The 24109-nt window shown below is 35.2% G+C and overlaps 1 protein-coding gene across 1 annotated transcript in view; it reads left to right on the top strand.

Annotated features, from left to right (window-relative positions):
- TMPRSS15 (transmembrane serine protease 15) overlaps positions 1-24109 on the top strand; it is a 141059-nt gene that overhangs the window by 35106 nt on the left and 81844 nt on the right. Inside the window, exons 8-12 of the mRNA XM_058522952.1 lie at positions 5341-5447; positions 11368-11508; positions 12776-12925; positions 22443-22548; positions 23041-23188. Of these exons, the coding sequence (XP_058378935.1) occupies positions 5341-5447; positions 11368-11508; positions 12776-12925; positions 22443-22548; positions 23041-23188 (652 nt within the window). The remainder of the gene's footprint in view (positions 1-5340; positions 5448-11367; positions 11509-12775; positions 12926-22442; positions 22549-23040; positions 23189-24109) is intronic.

The following is a 24109-nucleotide window of genomic DNA, read 5'->3' as shown; positions in this document are numbered from 1 at the left end:
TCAGGGGAACATGGTCCCTCCAAAACACTCAGAAATTATTAACATTTCTGATCCTACCACTTCAATGGGACAATGAAGTTGTAGATAGAAGTTGCCCTAGACATCTTTTCCCAAAATTTATCTGAAAATGAAAATCCTGTGTTTAAATATCAAATTAAAACTTTCTAATGAACCTGTCACACACTTTTCCTTCTGTTCTCTTACAATGGCAGCTACATAGGCTAATTTTGTTTTCCATCAAAAAGCATGTACTAGTTTCTACAAAGTATTGAGAATGCATAGGTGAATAAATTAATCTCATCTTTAAGTCATACAAATTCTGGTAGGCCAGACAATTAGGTATGTAACTAACAATTGCAATGGTATGGATAACATGGTGTTTCCTCTCTACATAAAGGTGGGGGCACCTGATCAAAATTCAGATACTTTAAAAAGTGTCTTTATCTAATCTTGCTTGTTTTAAAAGTAAATGCTTATTGAGATTTTTTTAAAGTAAATACCTAAATACAGTAAGTGAATATAATGTAAATTATAAGTAATTAGTTTTAAAACTGTTTCCAATGAGGAAATATTCATATATTGCCACACCAGGCATGTTTCCTAGGTGATTTTTTGGTCTTACTTCCAAAAAAAATTAAATTATCCAACTAAAAAAATTGACTTTTGATAGTATTATGTACATATTCTTTCCGTTTTGTTATACTGCAAATAAATTGCTATTTTCACAGTATAATTTAAGCATAATCGTTGAGCCTAACTTTATCTGAAAACCAGTTTGAAATATCTATTAAAATACATTCAAGAGAAATATGGCACAACAGGAAACTTTCCTCCCCCCCCACAGAAACACAGATTTAACAATGATAATACCTTCATGAGAAATCCAGAATCCTGTTAGGAAGTTGCAGTACCGCAGGTGAGCACAAAGCCAAGAACAGGTGCATTGAAATGGGAAGAAGATCAAGTTCACTTTATTCCTGTGAGCTCCTCCCCAAGCCAGCACAACTCAGCACCAGGAAAATGTCTGGTCTTGGCTCACTGCTTCTCCTTTGGAGGGAAAGGGATGAGTGCAGCATGCATCCAGTGTTGCAGCTTTTCCAAGCGCTGCCTGAGGGACTAGCTTCTGTCTCGCACTGATGGAACCAGCATAGTTTGGATGCCTGAGGGGTGCTGAGAACAAAGAGGAGCAGGGCGGCTTGCTGTGGCCAGTATGGCTTGGCATGATTGAGATAGAGTGCACAATTCAAGTCTTCTCCCTCAGGATGGAGGGAGAGAAGTGCAGTATGCTTCCAATGTTCCAGCTATTCCAAGGGCTGTCCCACGGACTGGTATCTGTCTCCCATAACTCAAGGAGCTGATTAGCCAGCACACTCTCAAGGCCTTGTGGCTGCAGAGAAGAAGGGAGAATGGGGTAGCTTGCTGCCATTGAAACAGAGAATTTAAATGCCACATACAGACACCAGAGGGCGCAAGAAAGTAGGAACTACTGGAAAAGCAGCCTGCAAGCCTTTCACTGTCCTTGAACAATCAATGGGTCTTAGAAGAAATCAAAAAGGAAATTAGAAAATATCTTGAGACAAATGAAAACAAAACACAACATACTAAAACTTATGAGATGTGGGAAAAGCAATACTAAGTAGAAGGTTTATAACAATAAATGCCTACAATAAAAAAGAGCAAAGATCTCAAATGAACAGTGTAACTTTACACCTCAAGGAACTAGAAAAAGAACAAACTAAGCCCAAAGTTAAGAGAAGGAAGAGATAATTAATATTAGAGCAAAAATAAATAAAATAGGAAATAAAAAAAACAAAAGAAAAAATTAATGAAACTAAAAGTTGTTTTTTTTGAAAATGTCAACAAAAATGACAAACATTTAGATAGATTAAAAAAAACAAGAGAGAGGCCAGCCCTGGTGGCCTAATGGTTAAGTTTGATGTGCTCCACGTCAGTGGTCCAAGTTAGGTTCCCACGCGCAGACCTACAACACTTGTCAATGGCCATGCTGTGGTGGTAGCTCACATATAAAAAGAAGACTGACAGCAGATGTTATCTCAGGTCAAATCTTCCTTAGCCACAAAAAAAAAGAGAGAGAGAGAGAATAGTCAAATAAAGAAAATCAGAAATGAAAGAGGATGCATTACAACTGATGCCACAGAAATAAAAAGGATCATAACAGACTACTATGAATAACTATACACTAACAAATTGGATAACCTAGAAGAAGTAGATAAGTTCCTAGAAACATACAACCTATCTAGACTGAATCATGAAGAAATACAAAATCTGAACAGACCAATTACTAGTAAGGAGATTGAATCAATTACCAAAAAAATCCCAACAAAGAAAGCCGCATAATCAGCTGGTTTTACTAGTGAAATCTATCAAATATTTACAGAAGAATTAATACCAATTATTCCCAAACTTTTCCAAAAATTGAAAAAAAAGAACACTTTATGAGGCCAGAATTACCCTGATACCAAAGCCAGATAAAGTCACCATAAGAAAAGAAGACAAAAGGCCAAGCTCCCTGATGAATACAGATGCACAAATCCTCAAGCAAAATACTAGCAAACCAAATTAACAGCACATTAAAAGGGTCACACACCTGGGGCCGGCCCGGTGGCGCAAGCAGTTAAGTGCGCGCGCTCCGCTGCGGCGGCCCGGGGTTCGCTGGTTCGGATCCCGGGCGCGCACCGACGCACTGCTTGGTAGGCCATGCTGTGGCGGCGTCCCATATAAAGTGGAGGAAGATGGGCACCGATGTTAGCCCAGGGCCGTCTTCCTCAGCAAAAAAAAAAAAAAAAAAAAAAAAGGAGGAGGATTGGCGGATGTTAGCTCAGGGCTGATCTCCTCACACACACAAAAAAAAAAAAAAATAAAAAAAAAAAAAATAAAAGGGTCACACACCATCACATCACCAAGATTTATCCCTGGGATATAAGGATAGTTCAACATAAAAATCAATCAATTTGATACACCGCATTAACAGAATGAAGGATAAAAATCACATGATCCTCTTAATAGATGCAGAAAACATTTTTTGACAAAATTCAACACTATTTTATGATTTAAAAAAAGCAATAAATGAAGAATAGAGGAAACATACCTAAACACAATAAAGCCAGGAAAGAAAAGCCCAGAGTTAACATCACACTTGATGAAAAACTGACAGCTTTTCTATAAGACCAGGAACAAGACAAGGATGCCCACTCTCACCACTTTGACTGAATATAGCACTTGAAGTACTAGCCAGAGCAATTAGGTAAGAAAAATAAATACAAGGCATCCAAATAAGAAAAGAAGAAGTAAAATTTTCTGTTCACAGATGACTTGATCTTATATGTAGAAAATGATAAAATTCCACAAAAAAATACTAGAACTAATATAAGAATTCAGCAAAGTTGCAGGATACAAAATCAACATACAAAACCTAGTTGTGTTTCTACACACTGACAACAAACAATCCAAAAAGGAAATTAAGAAAACAATCCTATTTACAATAGCACCAAAAAGAATAAAGTACTTAGGAATAAACTTAACCAAGGAGGCAAAAGACTTGTACACTGAAAACTACAAAATGTTGCTGAAAGAACTTAAAGAAGACACAAATAAAAGGAAAGACATCCCGTGTTCATATATTGGAAGACTTAATATTGTTAAAATATAATAATGTAATATAATAGTGTCTATACTACCAAAAATGATCTACAGATTTAATGCAATCCCTATTAAAATCCCAATGGCATTGTTTTACAAAAATAGAAAAAAAAGAATTCTAAAATTCATAAGGAAGCACAAAGGACCCCAAATATCCAAAACAATCTTGAGAGAGAAGATGAAGCTAGAGGATCACACTTCTTGATTTCAAAATACATTACACAATTACAGTAATCAAAAGACTATGGTACGGGCACAAAAACATATAGACCAATGGAATAGAATAGGAGCACAGAAATAAACCCACACATATGTGGTCAAATGATCTTTGACAAGAGTGCCAAGACTACACAACAGAAAAACAATAGTCTCTTCAACAAATGATGTTGGGAAAACTGGATATCCACATGCAGAAGAATAAAATAGGACCCTTATCTTACACCATACACAAAAATCAACTCAAAATGGATTAAAGACTTAAACATAAGACCTGAAACTACAAAACTTCTAGAAGAAAATGTAAGAGGAAATCTTCATAACGCTGATCTTCACAATGATTTCTTGGATATGATACTAAAAGCACAGGCAAAAAAGCAAAAATAGACAAGTGGCATTACATCATATTACCAACTTCTATATAGCAAAGGAAAAAATCAACAGAGCATAAAGTAACCTATGAAAGGAAGAAAATATTTGCAAACCATATATCTGATAAAGGGTTAATATCCAAAATATATAAGGAACTCCTACAATTCCATAGCAAAAAGACACATAACATTAAAAAATGGGCAAAGGACACAAATATTTCTCCAAAGAAGGCACACAAATGGCCAACAAGCATATAAAAAGGTGCTCAACATCACTAATCATCAGGGAAACGAAAGTTAAAATCACAATGGCCATTATCAGAAAACCAAAAAAAATTATAAATATTGGTGAGGATGTAGAGAAATTGGAACCCTGGCACACTATTGGTGGGAATGTAAAATGATGTAGTCACTATGGAAAACAGGACAGAGTGTCCTCAAAAAATTAAAAATAGAACTGCCATGTGATCTAACAATCTCATTTCTGGATATTTATCCAGAAGAATTTAAATCAGGATCCGTAAGAGATATTTGCACTCCCATGTTCATTGAAGCATTATTCACAATAGACAAGAGATAGAAACAACCTAAATGTCATTGACAGATAAACAAAGAAAGAAAATGTGGTATATACATACAATGGAATATTATTCAGCCATTAAAAGAAGGAAATCCTGTCATATGTGACAACATTGATGAACCTTGAGGACATTATGCTAAGTGAAATAAGCCAGTCACAGGACAAATACTGCTTGATTCCACTTATATGACGCATCTAAAGTATTCAATCTCATAGAGATAGAAAGTAGAATGGTGGTTGCCAGGGGCTGGGAGAGGGTGAAATGGGGAGTTACTGTTCAACGGGCATAGAGTTTCAATTATGCAAGTTGAAAAAGTTCTAGAGATCTGCCCTACAACATTGTGCTTATACTTATCGATACTGTTGTCATATACACTTAAAATTTTGTTGAGTATTGACTCATGTTATGTGTTTTTTTTTTACTGCAATTGGAAAAATGCATTGAAACTCTAGAATGCATTAAGAGTTGTGACAGCTGTTAAGAGTGTGATCTATTTTTTGCTTTTACTTTAGTGTAAACCAAGGGCTTTCCGTTCAACTGAGCTTCGATTCTTTTAATACATATTACACAGATGTATTAAATATTTATGAAGGTGTGGGTTCAAGCAAGATTTTAAGAGGTAAGTTAAAACAAATATATAATTCATTATCGAAATGAAAATATATGGGAAACTTTTGGAGCAGCGTTTTCACTTTGATTTGGACCAAATATTGGACTTGCATTTTAAGTTACTGAAAGGAAAAAGCGGAGCTGGTCCTCATTATCAAAATTAATAATTTAATGCTCTATGTAATCAATATTCTTAGTGATAAAATAGTTCCTATTTCCCATGATCCTCTTCTAATTGACGTTTTTTAAAATCATATGGAATTTTCCAAAAAAAAGTAATTATATCTTTGGTTACTACGCTTTGTTTAAATGCTATTCTCCATTAAGCAAAATTCAGACAAATACTAAAAACTATTGTTCGATTTTTCCCTGATGCTGTGTAGGTTATAAACTCATAGAATCTCTTTTGCTGTTTTCAATATGCACTCTGTTCCTCACTCACTTGCAGGGCTATTGCTAATAAAGTGGGTAAAACAATGAGTAGCACAGGATGTAGGCACACTAATGGCAGATGTGGGTGGTATTATTACATAACTATTTGTCTCTATGTACATGGACACTGATGAAAGTTGAGAAGGGGGCAGGAGGAATGTATTAATAATATACATGAGCCCACCCCATTTTATTCCATCTGGTCCCAAAATGTATAGATCTATTCATGGTAGCCAACAAAAGGAGGAGTGAAATTCCAGGAGGAAATAAAATAAGGATGAAAAAGAGAATATGGAAATGGAGTTGAGGGAATAACTACTTTCCCTCTCATTTTGGAGGAAGAATCAAGTGTAGAGCTAAGATGAGGTTTCAAGTGACATCTGCTATTAAAGTTTATATAAAAATTGCATTTATTTTAATAATTTTGGCTTCAAATTGTACTTGCGAGTAATGAAAAGTGGATCCTATCCAATAAATGTTTTGATTGATTTATTGATTTGAGAATTATTTAAGCATATGATTATATGTACCTTTTATTGGGTGCTATTGATGTGACACTATACTGAGTGCTTTATGTGGCTATACTTATTTCGTGTTTTCAAGAAACCTGCCAAGTATGCATTACAGAAGAAGAAAATGAGGTCTAAGTTCAATGACCAAGTGCACAAGGCTACTTAGTGTTGGAGGCAAAAATCAGACCCAAAATCTCTGACTTCAAACGCAATGCATTTATTCATTTTGCTTTAAAAGCCCCGAGTACAAATATAATAATAAGTTTACATAAAACAGATGAACTCATGGTAAGTCACATTAGGCTTAAATAAATGGGCCAACCATTTAAAAATCTACTTATTTCTGTAGTTGATAAATCCAGTTCTTTAAAATTATGTCAACAAAAATATTCACATAGGTGGACAAATAAGCCAGTTTACATGAATTTCTCCAGGGGCTAATGCGATATTAATAATAAACTTTAGCATTCATCACTTGCAGTGTGCAAAGTAGTTTTCTCAGCACTTTAAGTTAACTCAACAAATGCTCCCCAAAACCATATTATGTAGGTGCTATTATAGTCTCTACTTTACAGGTGATGAAAACTAAATTCTTAGAGGTTAACTTCCTGAAAGTGATAGGTGTAAGTTACTCTCATGTTCCTTTCTGTTCAGGTATCTTGATTTGCCTAAACTTTATTTTCACATGGTTAGATTATCAGTAATGCACAAATAAATCTTAGAATCATTAGGCATAGTAATGTGAATAATGCACAAATTATCATAAAAATGCAATAAAGAAACTAGATATCCAAATAGAAAAAAATCCATGAAAGTGTATTTAAATTACAACAAAAAGGTAGTTTAATTTTTAAGGTCTTTTTGAAATATATATCCATTTTAAATTTTTGGAAAGTAAATATTTTAATTTTAACTTGAAAAAATATGAGAAATGACATTGGCTGTTGAAATTACATTTTAAAAGTAAAAATAATACCTTTTTTTTAAGAAAACCAATAACATCTTGTCCTAGCATCTAGCACAACGTCTGGTATATTTTAAAAACTCAGTATTTGTTGATTTAAATTTAAACTAACAGGTTTATATATCATGTTATTATAGTATGTAATGAATGTAGATAAATCGCATTTCTCATAACTCTAAAGTTGTTTTGTTTTGGAAAAAAATGTCAGTACTTTCATTCTTGATTGACAATCCCATCTTTTTCTAAATATTCTAGCAAGTTTCTTTATGTGAAAGATGCATACAAGATTTACTTTCGTTACATTCCAATTCAAAATATATATCTCAAATACTGTTACAATCTTTGTCACATTGAAAATATATCAATATTTTAATTAAATTAGGAAAAATAACGTTATCTAGAGAAACTATAAGAAAATAAAAGTATCCAGTACCACAAAATAGTTCTTTTATACTTGATTAGGAGTAAGTCAGTATAAACAAATTCTAAAGGCATTTTTTAGTCATTTTTATATACAGTCATGATGTAAAAGTTCTCTAACTGGTGAAAAGTGTCAGAGGAAGGTGGACATTACATAAAGAAAGATGACATAGTGAGCAAAAGGGTCTTCTCCAAATAATTATGGAAATTGAAGTAAATCAGAATAGATTGACAGGAGAGTCAGTTCAAAAATGTTTTCTTTAAGATGCAGTGATAAAAGTACAGTATTCAATTCAGTGATGGTAATAATTATCAGTTACAATTATTAATAGTAATCACTTCCTATGGAAGTGGTAGAAGATAGTAAGCATGCTTATTTGATTTTTTGTTCAGAAAAATACAGATATTTTTATGCATCCTCAAAGAAAGACTACAAAAATAGCCTGGGTGAGCACACTGAAACTGATTTCAAATTGTCAAGCCCAGAAAATGTGTTTCTGAATGTGTAGTTGTTGTGTCATTCTGTAGGAATGCTAACAACACATCCCTAATATAGTAGCTTAACAGTTTAAGGACATGCTTTTAAAATGGAAGCACACCAAAGTGTGCCCAGGTATAGCCAGATATGTAATAAGCATAGTGGATCCTCCTGAATTGTCAGCCTCCCCTACTACAAAAATAATCATATTGTGGATATGGAACTAAATAACATGTGCAAATATTATTCAAGCTAAAGCATTTTGATAAACTTTGTGCTTTTATTAGAACACTTTTGTGCACATTTAAAAGTACCCATTCACTCACTTCTATTGCTAGGGTTACATTATATGGAAAAGTTTAACAAGCACTGCCTTAAAGTGTTGGCCTTCCCACACGCTCTCGAAAATCCTCCAATCGTAGTGCCTGGAATAATTAAGAATTACTTCCTCATATACCTCCTCAATACCTCCACGGCATTTCTTCCATATGGATTAATTCCAAAGGCTTTTCTTTTTAATAGGGGAATCTGGTTATTTCTTCTCCATATCATCAGCACTTAGCACCATACCAAATTCATAGTAAGCACTCAATAAAATGTGTTAAAGATATTAGAAATTCTTTATAACACAAAGATGACACTCTAATGGCAGAAATTCTTCTCTTATAAATTAGATAAAATAAATAGTTTTGAGCTAGATCTGCTGAAGCATACTCTGTAGAAAGGCTGTCATCTCCGTCCATTGTCCTCCCCACTCCTTCCCAATACCCTGCATCGTAATCACGCTTCCTGCTTCCTAATTCACAAAACCTGTTCACCAGAGCCTTTGCTGTTAGAAGACAAATGATGAGTTAATTCACATTTAAGTGTGACTGTTTGGCAAGTTTATGTAAATTAATATCCATAGAAGTATTGTTTTTTTAGTAGAAGACATTGGATTTTTCTCAAGGAATTGTCTAAAAATTTATATCAGTTATAGAAAAATCCAGCCTTTAAAAATTATTACGTAATTTTTTTTTCAACTCCAGCCCTGACTCTTTTATGTAGGCAAACTCTATTACTCTATTTACTCACATCTTAATTCATGCACCAAAATATTGATTAAAAGTTTCTCATGTTCTGGCAGAATGGCAGAGGCACAGAAAGTGTTAAGAATAATCTCTACATTTTCAGGGCTTACATCCCACTTGGGGAGATGGAGAAACAATAGATAGCATTCATTCAGCTTTCACTATGCACCAGTCACTGTATCACGTGAAAATTACTTGTTTACTCCTTATTACAAATCTTTATGGAAAGTGTTACTATATTACAGCAGAAGAAACTGAGGCTCAGAGAAGTCTAGAAAGACACAGAATCAGGACTAAATCTCATGCTGACTCTGGAGCCTCTGCTCTTAAGCACTCCCCTCTACTACCTTCCTGGATGCGTGAGATGCATGCCTTCCACTGGATCTGTGGTTCTGAGACTCTCTAGTCAAGGAACTTTAAGAATGTGATGAAAGTTTTACAAAGTCTATACAGACAAAAATATTCTACACCATTTCCAGAAGTTTGCATGTATCGCTGAAGCATGTTAATGGACTTCAGGACGTAAACCCTTGGACTATCTAGACTAGTGCAATAACATTAGACAAGGTGGAAATCCAACACAGTACAACCATCAAAGGTTCCACTAAACCAGTAGCCACATTCAGATCCAACTAGAAACCATTGTCCAAAAAAATTCCATTGCTATTGGAAAACAAGCAAGAGGGAGAGAGATAGATAGGTTTGAAGCAAAGTTTCTAAAATATTGACATCCTTTAAGCACCTAGACACTTGTGTACTACAAAGATTTACAATATGAGAATCATTTGGTTACACAATTACATATGGTGGTGGAAGGAGTCTAAATAACCAACGTAGTTTTTAGTGAGAAAATACTGAAGGAGTGACAGACAGTGTTTTTGAGGAAAAGAACAAGATGTGCATCAATGCTTGCTCATGATGTTCTTTCTTTTAGAGTCTATTGAAATTGTCATGCATGGATCACGTTTTTTTTTGCTAGTTTCTACATGATAAGCATGAAATTTTCAATAATTCATAAAAGTACCTTTCTTTAGACCTCAATAAATAACCGAGGTGCTTTGTCTCCCACCTGCAATGTGGTGCTTTTCATAAACCTGAATCTGATGCCCACTTCAAATTGTCAAAATGCAAACCATTGTTTCTTACTCTTTTTTTCCATTATCACTCCCACCAAGGAACCTTTTTCGACTTTTTTTTTCCTAATTGCCTCCTCATGAAATTTTAATATTTCAGATATTCTGTATATCTGTATGTACAGTATGCATATCTGGGCTTTATACATTTAAAGATTAAGATTTTTTTTTGCCCCTGAGAACCAATTTTTACACCCTTGGAGGCAACATCACCCAATTTGAGAATGTATTTGCTAAATTATAAGGTTTTATAAAAGCCAATGTCATAAAACAATGATTTTTATAAATCATCATATGAGTGCTTTTTGTATCCTAAGCACTACACTAACCCTTGAGAATCAAATATCTGGAAAGATATCCCCTATGTAGCTTAGAGTCAAGACGGAAAAGTGATACAATCAATATAAAATTCTGTAGAAACAATCCTTAGGTCGCCTAATATTATTTTGAGGTCCTACAGTTATGTGGGTAGGGAGCCAAAGAAATATTCTTGTTTCTATTATTGTGACTGAGTTTAGTCCCTAGTAGTGTGGCATGGTAAATACCTGGTAAAGTCAAACTAATTTTTAATTTTATAACTGCCTAACCTGCGTGTTTCTTAGAAGAACATTTTTAGTGAAGAAATGCATCTTTTCTTTTTATATGTGTATATAGTATAATCAGCTAGTAATCAAAATAAAATAATAATATTTTTCAAGCTGTAAATATATATAATAATTTGAAATTTTCTCATGCTTAACAGAAGAGTATTTAAATTAAATTACAATAATCACAGAACTAATGTTTTTAGTTAACTTAGTGATATCAGATGGGTTGATTGATACATCAGTCAATAGATCAATAGATGGATGGATGGATTGATTGATCGATAAATGGATAAATAGATACGTACATATAATAGTCATTCATTTTCTTTTGTAGCTTCTGTCTGGGAAACCGATCCTGGCATAATTAGGATTTTTTCCAACCAAGTTACTGCCACCTTTCTTATAGAATCTGATGAAAATGATTATATTGGTTTTAATGCAACATACATTGCATTTAACAGCACAGAGCTTAACAGTAAGTATTGTTTATTCTTTAGCCTTTGAATCTTCAGATGCTTTAATATTGTAATGGAATTTTGAGTAGCAGAACCTAAAATTTTAGAAGAAGATTGTAATCTGTTTTATTACGCAAAATCTGTAATGAGTATCTCTTATGTTTACCTCTCTCTGCTTGACACTGGGAAAGAAATGAGAAATTAGAAAATAGTTCACGTCCTTCAAAAGAATCAAATATCCAATTTCAGAAAAAATATAAATCAATATAAAAGTTAAATTTTTATATACTTAGCTATTTAAAGTAAAAAAAAAAAATTAGGATAAAACTAATTCTGTGAATGTTTCACATTAACTTAATTTTGACCTGAATATCAAAGTTAACAATAGGGGGAAAGCAAAATATGGGACAAAGTTTATGTAGGTAAATATATGAAGATAAGATGTAAAAATTAAAGCACGAGAGGCTTATCTTTCTTGAAACTCTAATGGGGTATAAGAAAGACAGCACATTAACACAGTTGGCAACAAAACAGTTTTTTTTTAACTAAATGGAATGAAGCAGAGTTAAGATGAATAAAAAAGAAAGATGTTGTTATTATCTACTACTTAATGAAGGAAATCATACAGTATCTGACCTTCTCCCTCTGACTTATTCCACTTTGCATAATACCCTCAATGTCCATCCACGTTGTTGCAAATGGCTGTATTTCATCGTTTCTTATGGCTGAGTAGTATTCCATTGTGTATATATACCACATCTTCTTTATCCATTCGTCCCTTGATGGGCACTCACTGAGGTTGCTTCCAAGTCTTGGCTATTGTGAATAACGCTGCAAGGAACACAGGGGTGCATGTATCTTTACGCATTGGTGTTTTCAAGTTCTTTGGATAAATACCCAGCAGTGAGGAGTAGATAATAACAACAATAAACAAACACATAGAGACAGAGATTGGATTGGTGGTTACTAGAGGGGAAGGGGGGAGGGAGGAGGGCGAAAGGGATAATTTGGCACATGTGTGTGGTGATGGGTTGTAATTAGTATTTGGGTGGTGAGCATGATGTAATCTATGCAGAAATAGAAGTATAATGATGTACACCTGAAATTTATACATTGTTATAAACCAATGTTACTGCAATGAACAAAAAATTATAAAAAATTAAAAAAAAAAGAAAGAAAGATGTTTATGACACTTAATTATATGTTTTATTTTCAATTCAATCTATTACAATTTAGTCACATTGTGGACTAAATTTGAAATATTTTCTTTTGTTTTTTAATTCACAGATTATGAAAAAATTAACTGTAATTTTGAAGATGGTTTTTGTTTCTGGGTCCAGGATCTAAATGATGATAACGAATGGGAAAGGGTTCAGGGAAGCACCTTTCCTCCTTTCACTGGACCGGATTTTGACCACACTTTTGGCAATGTTTCAGGTATAAATCATATTTAATTCATAAACCAAAAGGAAAGTGATGCATGTTGTTCTGCAGTTTAAAGTGAGGAGTATTAAATGCAAGGCAGTCTTTTCAGATTTTCTTTTTTTAAAATCGTGGACTAATAAATGCATTTAAATGAAGATGGCCATCAAATAGGCCAGTAAAAGCAAGTGTTTAAAAATATATGTATTCTTTTACCCTACATATGCACAAGATGTTGAAAAGTACTCAGAGGCCATTAGAGACAAGGAGACTTGGGTTGTCACCCTAGATCTGGCACTTATTATTAACTAAGCGGACTTGTGTGAGGTAATTAACTTTTCTGAACTTTGGTCTACTTTACCTTAATTTCAGTTACTGATCGCTCTTTGCTAGTGTATAAAAATACAATCAATTTTTGTATATGGATTTTGCACCCTATGGACCTGTTGAACTTGTTTATTAGCTCTAATACTTTTAAAGAATTACTTAAAATTTTCAATATACAAGGTTATGTCATCTTGAAATAGAGACACGTTTACTTCTGAGAAGCTGTCTTAGTCCTTTTGTGCTACTATAATAGAATACAATAGATTGGATGACTTAAACAACTAACATTAATCTCTAACAGTTCTGAAGGCTGGAAATCCCAGGTCAGGGTGCCAGAATATTGGGTTCTGGTGAGAACTCTCCTCCTGGTTTGCAGACAGCTCTCTTCTCACTGTATCTTCACATAGCAGGGGTGTGAGGGAGGGAGAGACAGAGAAAGAAAGAAAGCTTTCTCCCTGTCGTTTCCAATAATCCCATCATGAGGGCTCCACTCTCCTGACTTAATTACCTCCCAAAGGCCTCAACCCCAGATACCATCACATTGGGGATTAGAGTTTCAATATATAAATATGGGAAGGACACAACCATTCAGTCCACAGCAGATGGACTATGGAAGAGCTGATTCTAAATCATGGTCCGAAGAGAAGTGTTGTGATTTAGATGTACGTTTTTCATGTGAATGGGATATTAGAGTTGGATTTCAGATGGAAACATTAACATTGGAGACAAGAATATTTGACTGAGAAGACCAGAAATCATGGGGAATGGGTTCAGAAGATAAGGAGCTCATAGTGGGAAGACCACCCATGAAAACTTTGGAGCATGTATCATAAAACCAAATGTAATCACCCAATAGAGAGCTACAAATTTAGAAGTGATGTGGATCTTCAAAGCAAGGAAAATTGCAAAAAAGGCAGAAATTTGGGCTTTTAGATCATTTTCTTAGACAAAATCTATCCTATGATGTGACTTGTCGATAGGTTACTGATGAGAATATGATTCAATTCAAAAAGCACATATTAAAATCTTCCTCTTACCAGGCATGATTCTGGGCATTGAGGACACAGATCATATTTCACCACTTCTAGGAAGTCTGTCCGAAACCTCCAAGTTGTTTTCCTTTCCATTAAACATTATAAGCACCTCTTTTGTTTTTCCTATCATGTGGCATTATATTTGCTTACTTATTCGTTTCTTTTTACCACATTGTTCTCTTCAGGAACAAGAACGTTATCTTTTTCATCTTTAAATTCTTAGTGCAGTCTCAGTGCCTGAATCTAATTAACATGTAAAATTACTTTTAAAAATATGAATGAGGGGCCGGCCCGGTGGCGCAAGCGGTTAAGTGCACGCGCTCAGCTGGGGCGGCCCAGGGTTCGCCAGTTGGGATCCTGGGCGCGCACCCACACACTGCTTGTCAAGCCATGCTGTGGCGGCGTCCCATATAAAGTGGAGGAAAATGGGCATGGATGTTAGCCCAGGGCCAGTCTTCCTCGGCAAAAAACGAGGAGGATTGGGAGATGCTAGCACAGAGTTGATCTCCTCACAAAAAAAAAAAAAAAAAAAAAAAAATATGAATGAATGTCTACAACTTTGACTCAATAAGCCATTTCTGAATGAGTGAGTTATTGACTGAATGAAATTGCTTATAACATAAAAATAATCTGGGCACATATGCATTGTAATTTATTATTAATGGCCACTTCTATTACAAAAATCAATATTCTCATTTTTATAACCTGAAAAGTAAATGGCTGATTTAATGTCAATCGTGAATGACATCTAATAAGAGGAAATTCAAGAGTTAATTTTTTCAGAGTAGAAAAGTACCTCACTAACCCTTGTTCTTTAGACAATGATATAGTTCACACTACTTCAACTTGATCAAAATACTTCTTGACAAAAAGTGACTACTTTTGGGCCAGCCCCAGTGGCCTAGTGGTTAAGTTCTGTGTTCTTTGCTTCAGCAGCCAGGGTTCGGTTTCTGGGCGTAGACCTACACCACTTGTTTGTCCGTAGCCATGTTGTCACAGCAGCTCACATACAAAAAGAGGAAGGTTGGCAACAGATGTTAGCTCAGCATGAATCTTCCTCAGCAAAAAAAAAAAAAAAAAGTCTGCTTTTAATCTATTTCCACAGTCATCAATAAAAGCCCCATTCAAGTTACTCTTTCACTCTTATTAAAGAAGTATTTTTTGAGCTCCAAGCCCTCGTCAAGGCACTCAGAATGTATCTGTGAACAAAATAAACCAGATTTTCTGCTCTTGTGGAACACATATTCTAGCAAAAAATAAGCAATATGCATGACAAGTAACGACATTTTGGGGGTATGTTAAATGTGCATGAGTCCTCTGGGAAAATACAGAGCTTGGTGAAGGCAATGGGAAGGCGGTTGTTGAGGTGCTGTTGTAAATTAAAATAGAGTGATCAGGTTAGGATTCATTGAAAAAGTGACATTAGAATCAAAACTTTAAGGAATTGGGCCGGCCCCGTGGCTTGGCGGTTGGATGCGCGCGCTCCGCTGCTGGCGGCCCGGGTTCGGATCCCGGGCGCGCACCGACGCACCGCTTCTCCCGCCATGCTGAGGCCTCGTCCCACATACAGCAACTAGAAGGATGTGCAGCTATGACATACAACTATCTACTGGGGCTTTGGGGGGAAAAAATAAATAAATAAAATCTTTAAAAAAAAAAAAACTTTAAGGAATTGAAAGAATTAGACATATAGATTATTCTAGACAGAGGGAACAAGCAGAGAAGAGGCTTTAAAGGGAGTAAGCTTGAAGAAAACCCAGGAGGCCAGGGTGGCTGGCGTGGAGTAAATAGCGCGAGTAGTGTCCAGGTAATAATGGGTCTTCTATGGCTTTTGCTTTTTTCTCAGTGAAATGAAGAGCTGTTGGAGGTTCTTGAGCATAGGAGTGATAGGATTCACACTGACGGGTTGAATAGTTTTTGGAAGAGCAAGAGTGTTGCCAGGGAAGACCAATGTAATGCTATCACCCAACCCAGAGAAGAGATAGGGGACTCGCAGGTCAGTGGGAACAGAAGTGGTGCAAAGGTCAGATTCTGCATGTAACCTGAAAGTAAGCTTAACAGGATCCTGCTAAATTAGTGACCAGTGTGGACGTATGGACCAAAAATGTACTCTGCGTAGATGGCAGATCTCATTAGACCAAACGTGTTTAGTATTGAAAATTATGACATGCACAGTCTCATACATAATTATTCTTCTTTGAATAAGTTATTTCTCAGGGCCTGATCCTCTATGGATAAATTTGTAATCCGCACAGCTGCAGACTAACCCCTAAGTGATAATCACCCCAACCCTCTAAAGAAGCCTGGCCTAAAACAGTCAAATAATTTGACCACTTTCTTCCTTTACTGAAATTTAAAAAAAAAGTCTCTACCACACTTGGACAAGAGTAGTTAGAGGAAGGGCAGAAAGCATTTATATCCATTGACTATGACAGATACCTTTTAAGTAATTGAGATATTTGATGTTCAAATTATGATTTTTCTACTTTTATGTCATCATAATAAGAGATAAAATAATTCCACTGATATTTGAAGAGTATAAGTACATTACAGGAGAAAAATGGTTTCAGCTTGCCAACAGCTAAAATAACTAAAGAAATAACATGAAACTGACCAAAGTGAAACAGGTGGAATGTCAGGTAGAGGTTTGAAACAGTTGGCTCAGAAATGGAGTCTCGGGAGAAAGTCGTGTAGCAGGAGTTATTTAAAATGAGACGAGTCAGAGCAGTTCAGAGCCCACCAGAGGCAGCGGTGTAATGAGAATGGATGATAGGGCTTAATAGGTCCTCTCCAGCTCTCATCCCAGCGATTTCATAATCTACCAGTCCTTCCCCCCTGAGGGGCATTTTTCTTCCAACCTGCTTTTTTATTTGTCAGACCATCCTACCTCCAAAATGGAAGAGAATTAAATCTCTCCTGCTGTTCCTCTTATCCTTGCAGGGTGTTTTTGTTCTTTGCCTTCAATTTAAATGACAGGAAAGTCTAAATGAAACAGATAAACTTTGAATTAACATTGCTTTAGGGAAGAACAGCTAAGCCCCTTCACTTTTTGAGTTCTTCTGAAGAGCTCTCTCCTGTTGAAGCAGTTTCTGGTACCCCTTAGAAGCAAAATGAATTGGTGGAGATGAGGACGCTGATGCTGGGCAGCATCTTGGGGTGCTCAGAAGTGGCTCATTTGTTCTGAACATTCAGGGAAAATGAGGTTAGTAACATATGAAAACTTCAAAAATGTAGGGATCACAAAATGACTAGACAGACCAAAGAAAGTGTTTCTTGGCTGGCCTTTCTCAATGAAATCATCATTGTTTCTAATGCTTGGGGGTTAGCACAGAGTAGTAGCAAAGATCATTAAAATAGAGACCCTGAGGTCTTAGCTAGGTTTAAATCTCAGCTCTGCCATTTTGGCAAGTTATCCATCCTCTCTCTCTGCTTCACTTCCCTGGTCTGGAAAGTGGAGTTGATGATAATTGACCGACTTTAGAGGCATGTTATGAATGCTAAATTGATTATTATGTTTAAAAACAAAAGAAAATGTCTGGCACATGAAAAGTGCTATGTAAATGTTAGGTATTATAACTGGTTTTCTTTTCATGCCACAAAAGTATTCAACAGACACAAACTGGCTGTGGTATTGTTCTAAGCAGTATGGTAGGGAGGAAAATAGTTAGATTGCTCAATTTTTTAAAGTATTTTAAGTCTTTTAGACACCTGCTTTTCATTTAGCATATAAACTTTTTATAAAATAAGTATAACATTAGTGCTTTCAAAGTAATATCATCTTTACTTCCTTATGTTTCCCGTGATGTTGAATTTTAGAAAATAATTTTACTTTCTAATGTTGGTAGAATCTGATTAAATTTGGACCATTCTCCAATTTAAAATTTTCAATATTCATCTATTAGGTTCAGTTGATTTTACATATACATTCACAGCTAACAAAGTGATTTAAATCAGTCTGGTTTCTTCTTGCGAGGGATCTTCGAGTTTCCAGAAATTCTACCGTCTCTCCAGCTGCTGTTGTATCCACATTAGCATCAGCACATGTCCAGCAACTTTTCTCTTTAATTCAGTTGTTGGGTGGGGGGAGGTTAGGTTCAGTTCATGGAGAAGCAAGCAGAAAGAAGGGATGGAAGGTAGTTGCAAGAAAAACCTAATGGCTCAATAAAGAGGTTCACTGTGTGCTCAAATTAACAAAACGTGTTCAGTTTTCTGGGTTTTAAGATGACTCTGAGGTCAATTCCAGGAGCTCTCAAAAACATTTCAAGAAAGTTGAAGAATTTTAAAAGAAATTATCATTTGACCATATAAATTCCCGTATGGTTGTGGAAAATATCTATTTAAACATTCCTTTTGTGTAGTACTTTAATAAATTTAAAAATGAAATAGCAAGCCAAATTAGTGCAACATGAATTTATTAAGCAACATTCAGCTAATCCATATAGAGAATTCAAAAATATACCAAGTGTCTTTCTTTTTCCCAAAGTAAGTTCTAGAAAGTTTAAGAAGTTGCATATGAACATAAACATAATACACAACAGAATGTATAAGTGACGTCAGAGAAGTACATGTGCAGCTGAGAAGTCAAAAGAAGGAGTGGTCATATCTAATTGGGAAGACCAAGAGAGGCTTTCTGGAGGAGATGGCAATTTGAATTAAATGACCTCAAAGAATTTGCAGGATTTTGACAGGTACAATTGGAAGGGAAAGTGGAAAGATAAGAAAATAGGAAAAAAAAGACCCAAAAGTTATAAAATTTCTGGATGTTGAAAAATTAAAATAACCTAATTTTGTAGAAGTGCTGCACGTGAATAGATGAATTATGAGAACTATAGCTAGAAAATGATATTGAAGTCATAGTACAGAGGCCTCAAACATCCGAGTGAATTTGTACTTGGTTTAGTAGGAAATAAAGAGATGGTAAAAGATGTTGAAGCCAGCCCTGGTGGTCTAGTAGTTAAGATTTGGCACTCTGGCCACTGAGGCCTGGGTTCATTTCCTGGTCAGAGAATCACACCACCCATCTGTCGGTTGTCATACTGTGGCGGCTGCATGTTGCTGTGATGCTGAAAGCTGCGCTACCAGTGTTTCAAATACCAGCAGGGTCACCCATGGTGGACAGGTTTCAGTGGAGCTTCTAGACTAAGGCAGATGAGGAAAAAGGATCTGGCCACTCACTTACAAAAAAATTATCCATGAAAACCCTATGAAAAGCAGGGGAGCATTGTTTGATATAGCGCTGGAAGGTGAGAGAATGGTACAAAAAGGCTGGGCAGGGTCACTAGGAGTCGGAATTGACTTGACAGCACTGACAACAAAAAAGATGTTGAATAAGGGACCAATTAGGTTGCAGAGAAGGAAGCATTATTAAACAATCATGTAGGTGATGAAAAATTCTCATAGAGAGTTAGAGAACTAGGGGCAAAGACACACTTGGAAATAAATAGTGGAAATAGATAGTGACAATCATGGTCTGACTTAAGTCATAGTCTCAAGTGTTATGATGTTCCTATTCCTCCACCTGGTGAGACACTCCAATAGAAATACTGTGTGGACTTCTGGTCGCCATACTTTGAGTGGAACCAACTGGATGTACAACTAATTGAGAGCTTATCAAATGGAGAAGCAAATTGATATTGCGCCATATTAAAATTATTGAAGGCAAAAGGGATGGGTAATCCTGAGAAGAATTAAGAGAGGCATAATAGTGGCCTTTAAAAATTTGCAGAGCTGACATAAATTCATCTTATCCTTAATGGACCCAGGAGGCAAAATTAGAAACAATAAGTGTACAATAACTTCTTCTTAAAAAAAATTAAAGAATTTTTTAATCACGTTGAAATGAAATGGGCTGCCTTGGAATGCAATGATTCCTGCTGCATCTGACATGTGTTAAACAGAGGTCAAGGGACCCCTTTAGGCAAACGTTGTAGATGAAATTTAAGGACAACTGAATAGTTGAACTAAGTAAATTTTTTTTATTATTATTTTTTTTTGAGGAAGAGTGGCCCTGAACTAACACCTGTTGCCAATCTTTCTCCTGTTTTCCCTTTTTCTCCCCAAAGCCCCAGTAGATAGTTGTATGTCATAGTTGTACATCCTTCTAGTTGCTCTGTGTGGGATGCTGCCTCAGCATGGCTTGATAGGTGGTATGCAGGTCCGTGCCCAGGATCCAAACCAGCAAATCCCAGGCCGCCGAAGCAGAGCACAAGAACTTAACCACTACGCCACCAGGCCGGCCCCTGAACTAAGTAAATTTTTATGTAAACTACAATTCTTTACTTTTAAAATTCATAATTTTATAAAGAATTTCCTTCATCTTCTAATTGTATAACTAAAGAATTTAGCTGGAATCACAGAAATATTAATTTAATATATTATTTTACTATATTCCAAAATATGCAATTCTATATGATATTTACTATATTGTGTTTTTAAAATTTATTTATGCAAAATTCATAAGGTACTACAGTCCACATAATTAAGTTTTATCTGGACAATGATACAAAACTCAGTGTCATGATATCTTGAACAGACTGAAAATCCTAAATATATTACTGCTTAATTAGTAAACAATAGGTTCAAAATATTTCAAATTATAATAAAGTGACTATGAATGTGGCCAAACATAAATGGGAGCACAGTGTGTGTTTATCTTCTATAATTGCAGCTAACGAGTAATATTTCTGAATAGCCAAGTCGTTTCAGTACTTATTCACGGCATTCAGAGATATTTTAATTATTTTCTTTCCAACTATATTCTAAGCAACTAAAAGTAAGGTCAACTCAAAAGGAATTTAGATTTGGGTGTTTAGAGAGTGGATCTGTATCATTCTGTGTCTCCTCTGTATCAATGCTACTTTTTCTTTATTAGGTTGAATAATTGATCACTAACTATACAGCTAAAATAAGTACTCATGAAATATTACAGCATTATATAAAATATAAGTAATGTGTTAATAATATAAAATATTAACATAATTCATTTATATTTTACATTTTATAATCTAAACCCAACGAAATTTCATATACTACATTTATTAAGATATTTGTGATTTCCCCTTGAAAAAATACTCTTTTATTCTGAATAATTTTTGCTTCAATGACTTAAATATGCATTGATATATCTATTGGCATTTCTAAAAGCATTTTTATTCATGTCTTGTCCTTACTCTGTGGGTTATAAATGAATGAGTTTGAATTTTATATGCAACGTTGCCTATAAAAAATTCTGTTGGAAAGCACAAAAGAGAAGATGCTTGATTTTAAATAAACACTAAATTTTAGCATTTCATAAAGAATTACATTCCAATAAAATTAGATTTACCCAATATTTCACTTGCTTCATATCATATTTTGTTACATGATTCCTGTTTTTTGTCATAATATATGAGCTAAAAACTAGAATACAAAAATTTAAATTCCCCTAAGAAAATGTTCAAGATGTTCTCACCCCAGTAACTCTTCCCACACTTCAAATGACTCAAATCTTTGGTCAGAATAATGAATTCCAGACCAGAGAGCATTTTGTGCAGTGGCTTGGGCTATTTAGAAAGCTTTTATGTAGATTTGCATGCTGTTTGCTCCTCTGTGATATGATTAGTTGTCATTCAAAGGAATATGGAAGATGAAACCACAATGGTAAAAAATCTGGAAACTATTTAGAGAATGTAGTACAGTCATGGATTAAAAACTTACCGTCTTTGAAACTCTTTGTCTTCAAATCTGTATTTAAATACTTGCATATATCATGAGTTAGCCCACCAGTACATCTAAATATCCTCATGGACTGATTGTCTCTAAAGAAGTGAATTAATCAAAACATCTAGTAAATGGGAATTATGGTGGTATTTGGACATGACAATATGATGAAACAATCATGTGAACTCATAGTAAGTCAGAGTTTGATATATCCTTAGTAGTACTCCAGTTCAAGGCTCTTGTTTTGTAAATTGGGAGGTCCAGAGTTGAGAAGTAATTTTGCTAAAAAACAATTTGTTATAGTAGAGATGTTGCCTTCTGAGTTCCTGTTTCGTGTCCTTTTCACTCTACCTAAATATGTTTCCTTATATCTTCATCTTAAAGTTGTTCTTTTCTGCTTATGAATGATATATACCACACAATGAAAATGTTAACACTTAAGTGAAGTAAAAACTTTTCTGTTGTTTTTACAGGATTTTACATTTCCACCCCAACTGGACCAGGAGGGAGACAAGAAAGAGTAGGACTTTTAAGTCTCCCTTTAGACCCCCCTTTAGAACCAGTCTGCCTTAGTTTCTGGTATGTTAAATATATTGCTTAATGAGTACCATTGCCTTTCTGACATGGCCAGACTCAGATTTCACTAAGATGTTGTCCCAAGTTTTAATGCATTCGCCATTACTTTTCCCATTGATAAAGTACAGTCATGTGTCACTTAAGACAGGGACACACGTTCCAAGGAATGTATCATTAGACCATTTCATCATCGTGTAAACATCACAGAGTGTACTTACACAAACCTAGATGGCATAGCCTACTAGAGACCTAGGCTATAAGGTACTGATCTAATGGGTCCACCGTCATATATGCAGTCTATCATTGACCAAAACATAGTTATGTGGTGCATGACTGTAGTAAAATGCTGGGAGACTGCCCACCCCTTCTCCAGCAACTCCCTCATGCAAGGGAAAAGGGGGTATCTCAAAGACAGTAAAGGATTTAGAAAAACTCTAAAATGCATTTATTCTAACGTTGCAGGAATCCAATCATTTTTGCTTGTTTCCAAACTAGGTATTACATGTATGGTGATAATGTCTATAAATTAAGCATTAATATCAGCAATGACCAAACGGAGAAGATAATTTTCCAAAGGGAAGGAAATTATGGAGAAAGTTGGAATTACGGACAAGTAACATTAAATGAAACCGTGGAATTTAAGGTTGGCAAAATAGTTTATGATTTATAGTCACATATTTGTATTCTAAAAATGGTGATACAGTTATAGTTTATGATGATATGGTGAAAAACATTAATTTTCTGGATATAGCCATGTCACTTTTTCTACTTTCCTAATCCCTCTCCTTTATTCTTTTGTCTTTGAGTGCCTTTATTTTCATTTATTCATTGACTTATTAAAAATCACTTACTGAGTAACAATTTACTACATGAAAGCACACTCATAATGAGCCATAAAATCCGCAGAACCCTTGTAGACTATTTCAGATTTCTTCGGCAAATTTCTAGCACAAGCCGCCATGTCTTCCTATGTCCCCTGCCTAACTAGGACTTCTGACTTTTTACAAACACCACCTAGATCAGCCCCGCATTTTTCTAGGGATTCATCTGCTCCTGTTAGAAGGCCCATGCCCACCAGTGTCCATCCACCCTGCCCCACTCTAACTTAATCTCCATATATTTCCTTTGGAAACAAATTCTATAAGCTGTATCATTGGGAAGTCTCTGATCATTTATTTCACATTAGGGTGAATTAATTTTTTAGATAACAGCCTAATGTGTTCTCTTCCTAAGGGTGTTTGCAATTGAAATATGGGATAATGTAGGCTCATAGTTTGACCAAATTAACAATGTTTTAATTGGGTAATTTCAGACTAGAGAGTATAACTTTCAGATGTGTGTTTGGACACACACTGTCATCATGAAGGCTTCAGTTCTTCCCCATGACTTGGTACAAAGCAGGCAGTAATCAACAGCCTTCATCTGCATTTCTCCCATCTTTCTTTCTTTCTTCCCTTTCCTTTTTCCCTTATTTTTCTTCTGATACTATCCTTCAATTCTGTGACGTTTTCTTCTCCATCTTTCTTTTCTGATAATTCAGGGAAAGGTAAAGGAAAATGGAACA

This window comes from Diceros bicornis, chromosome 27 (assembly GCF_020826845.1).
Source record: "Diceros bicornis minor isolate mBicDic1 chromosome 27, mDicBic1.mat.cur, whole genome shotgun sequence".
Lineage (NCBI taxonomy): Eukaryota > Metazoa > Chordata > Mammalia > Perissodactyla > Rhinocerotidae > Diceros > Diceros bicornis.
Note: the sequence above shows the minus strand (reverse complement) of the source record. Positions and strands in the feature narration are given on the sequence as shown.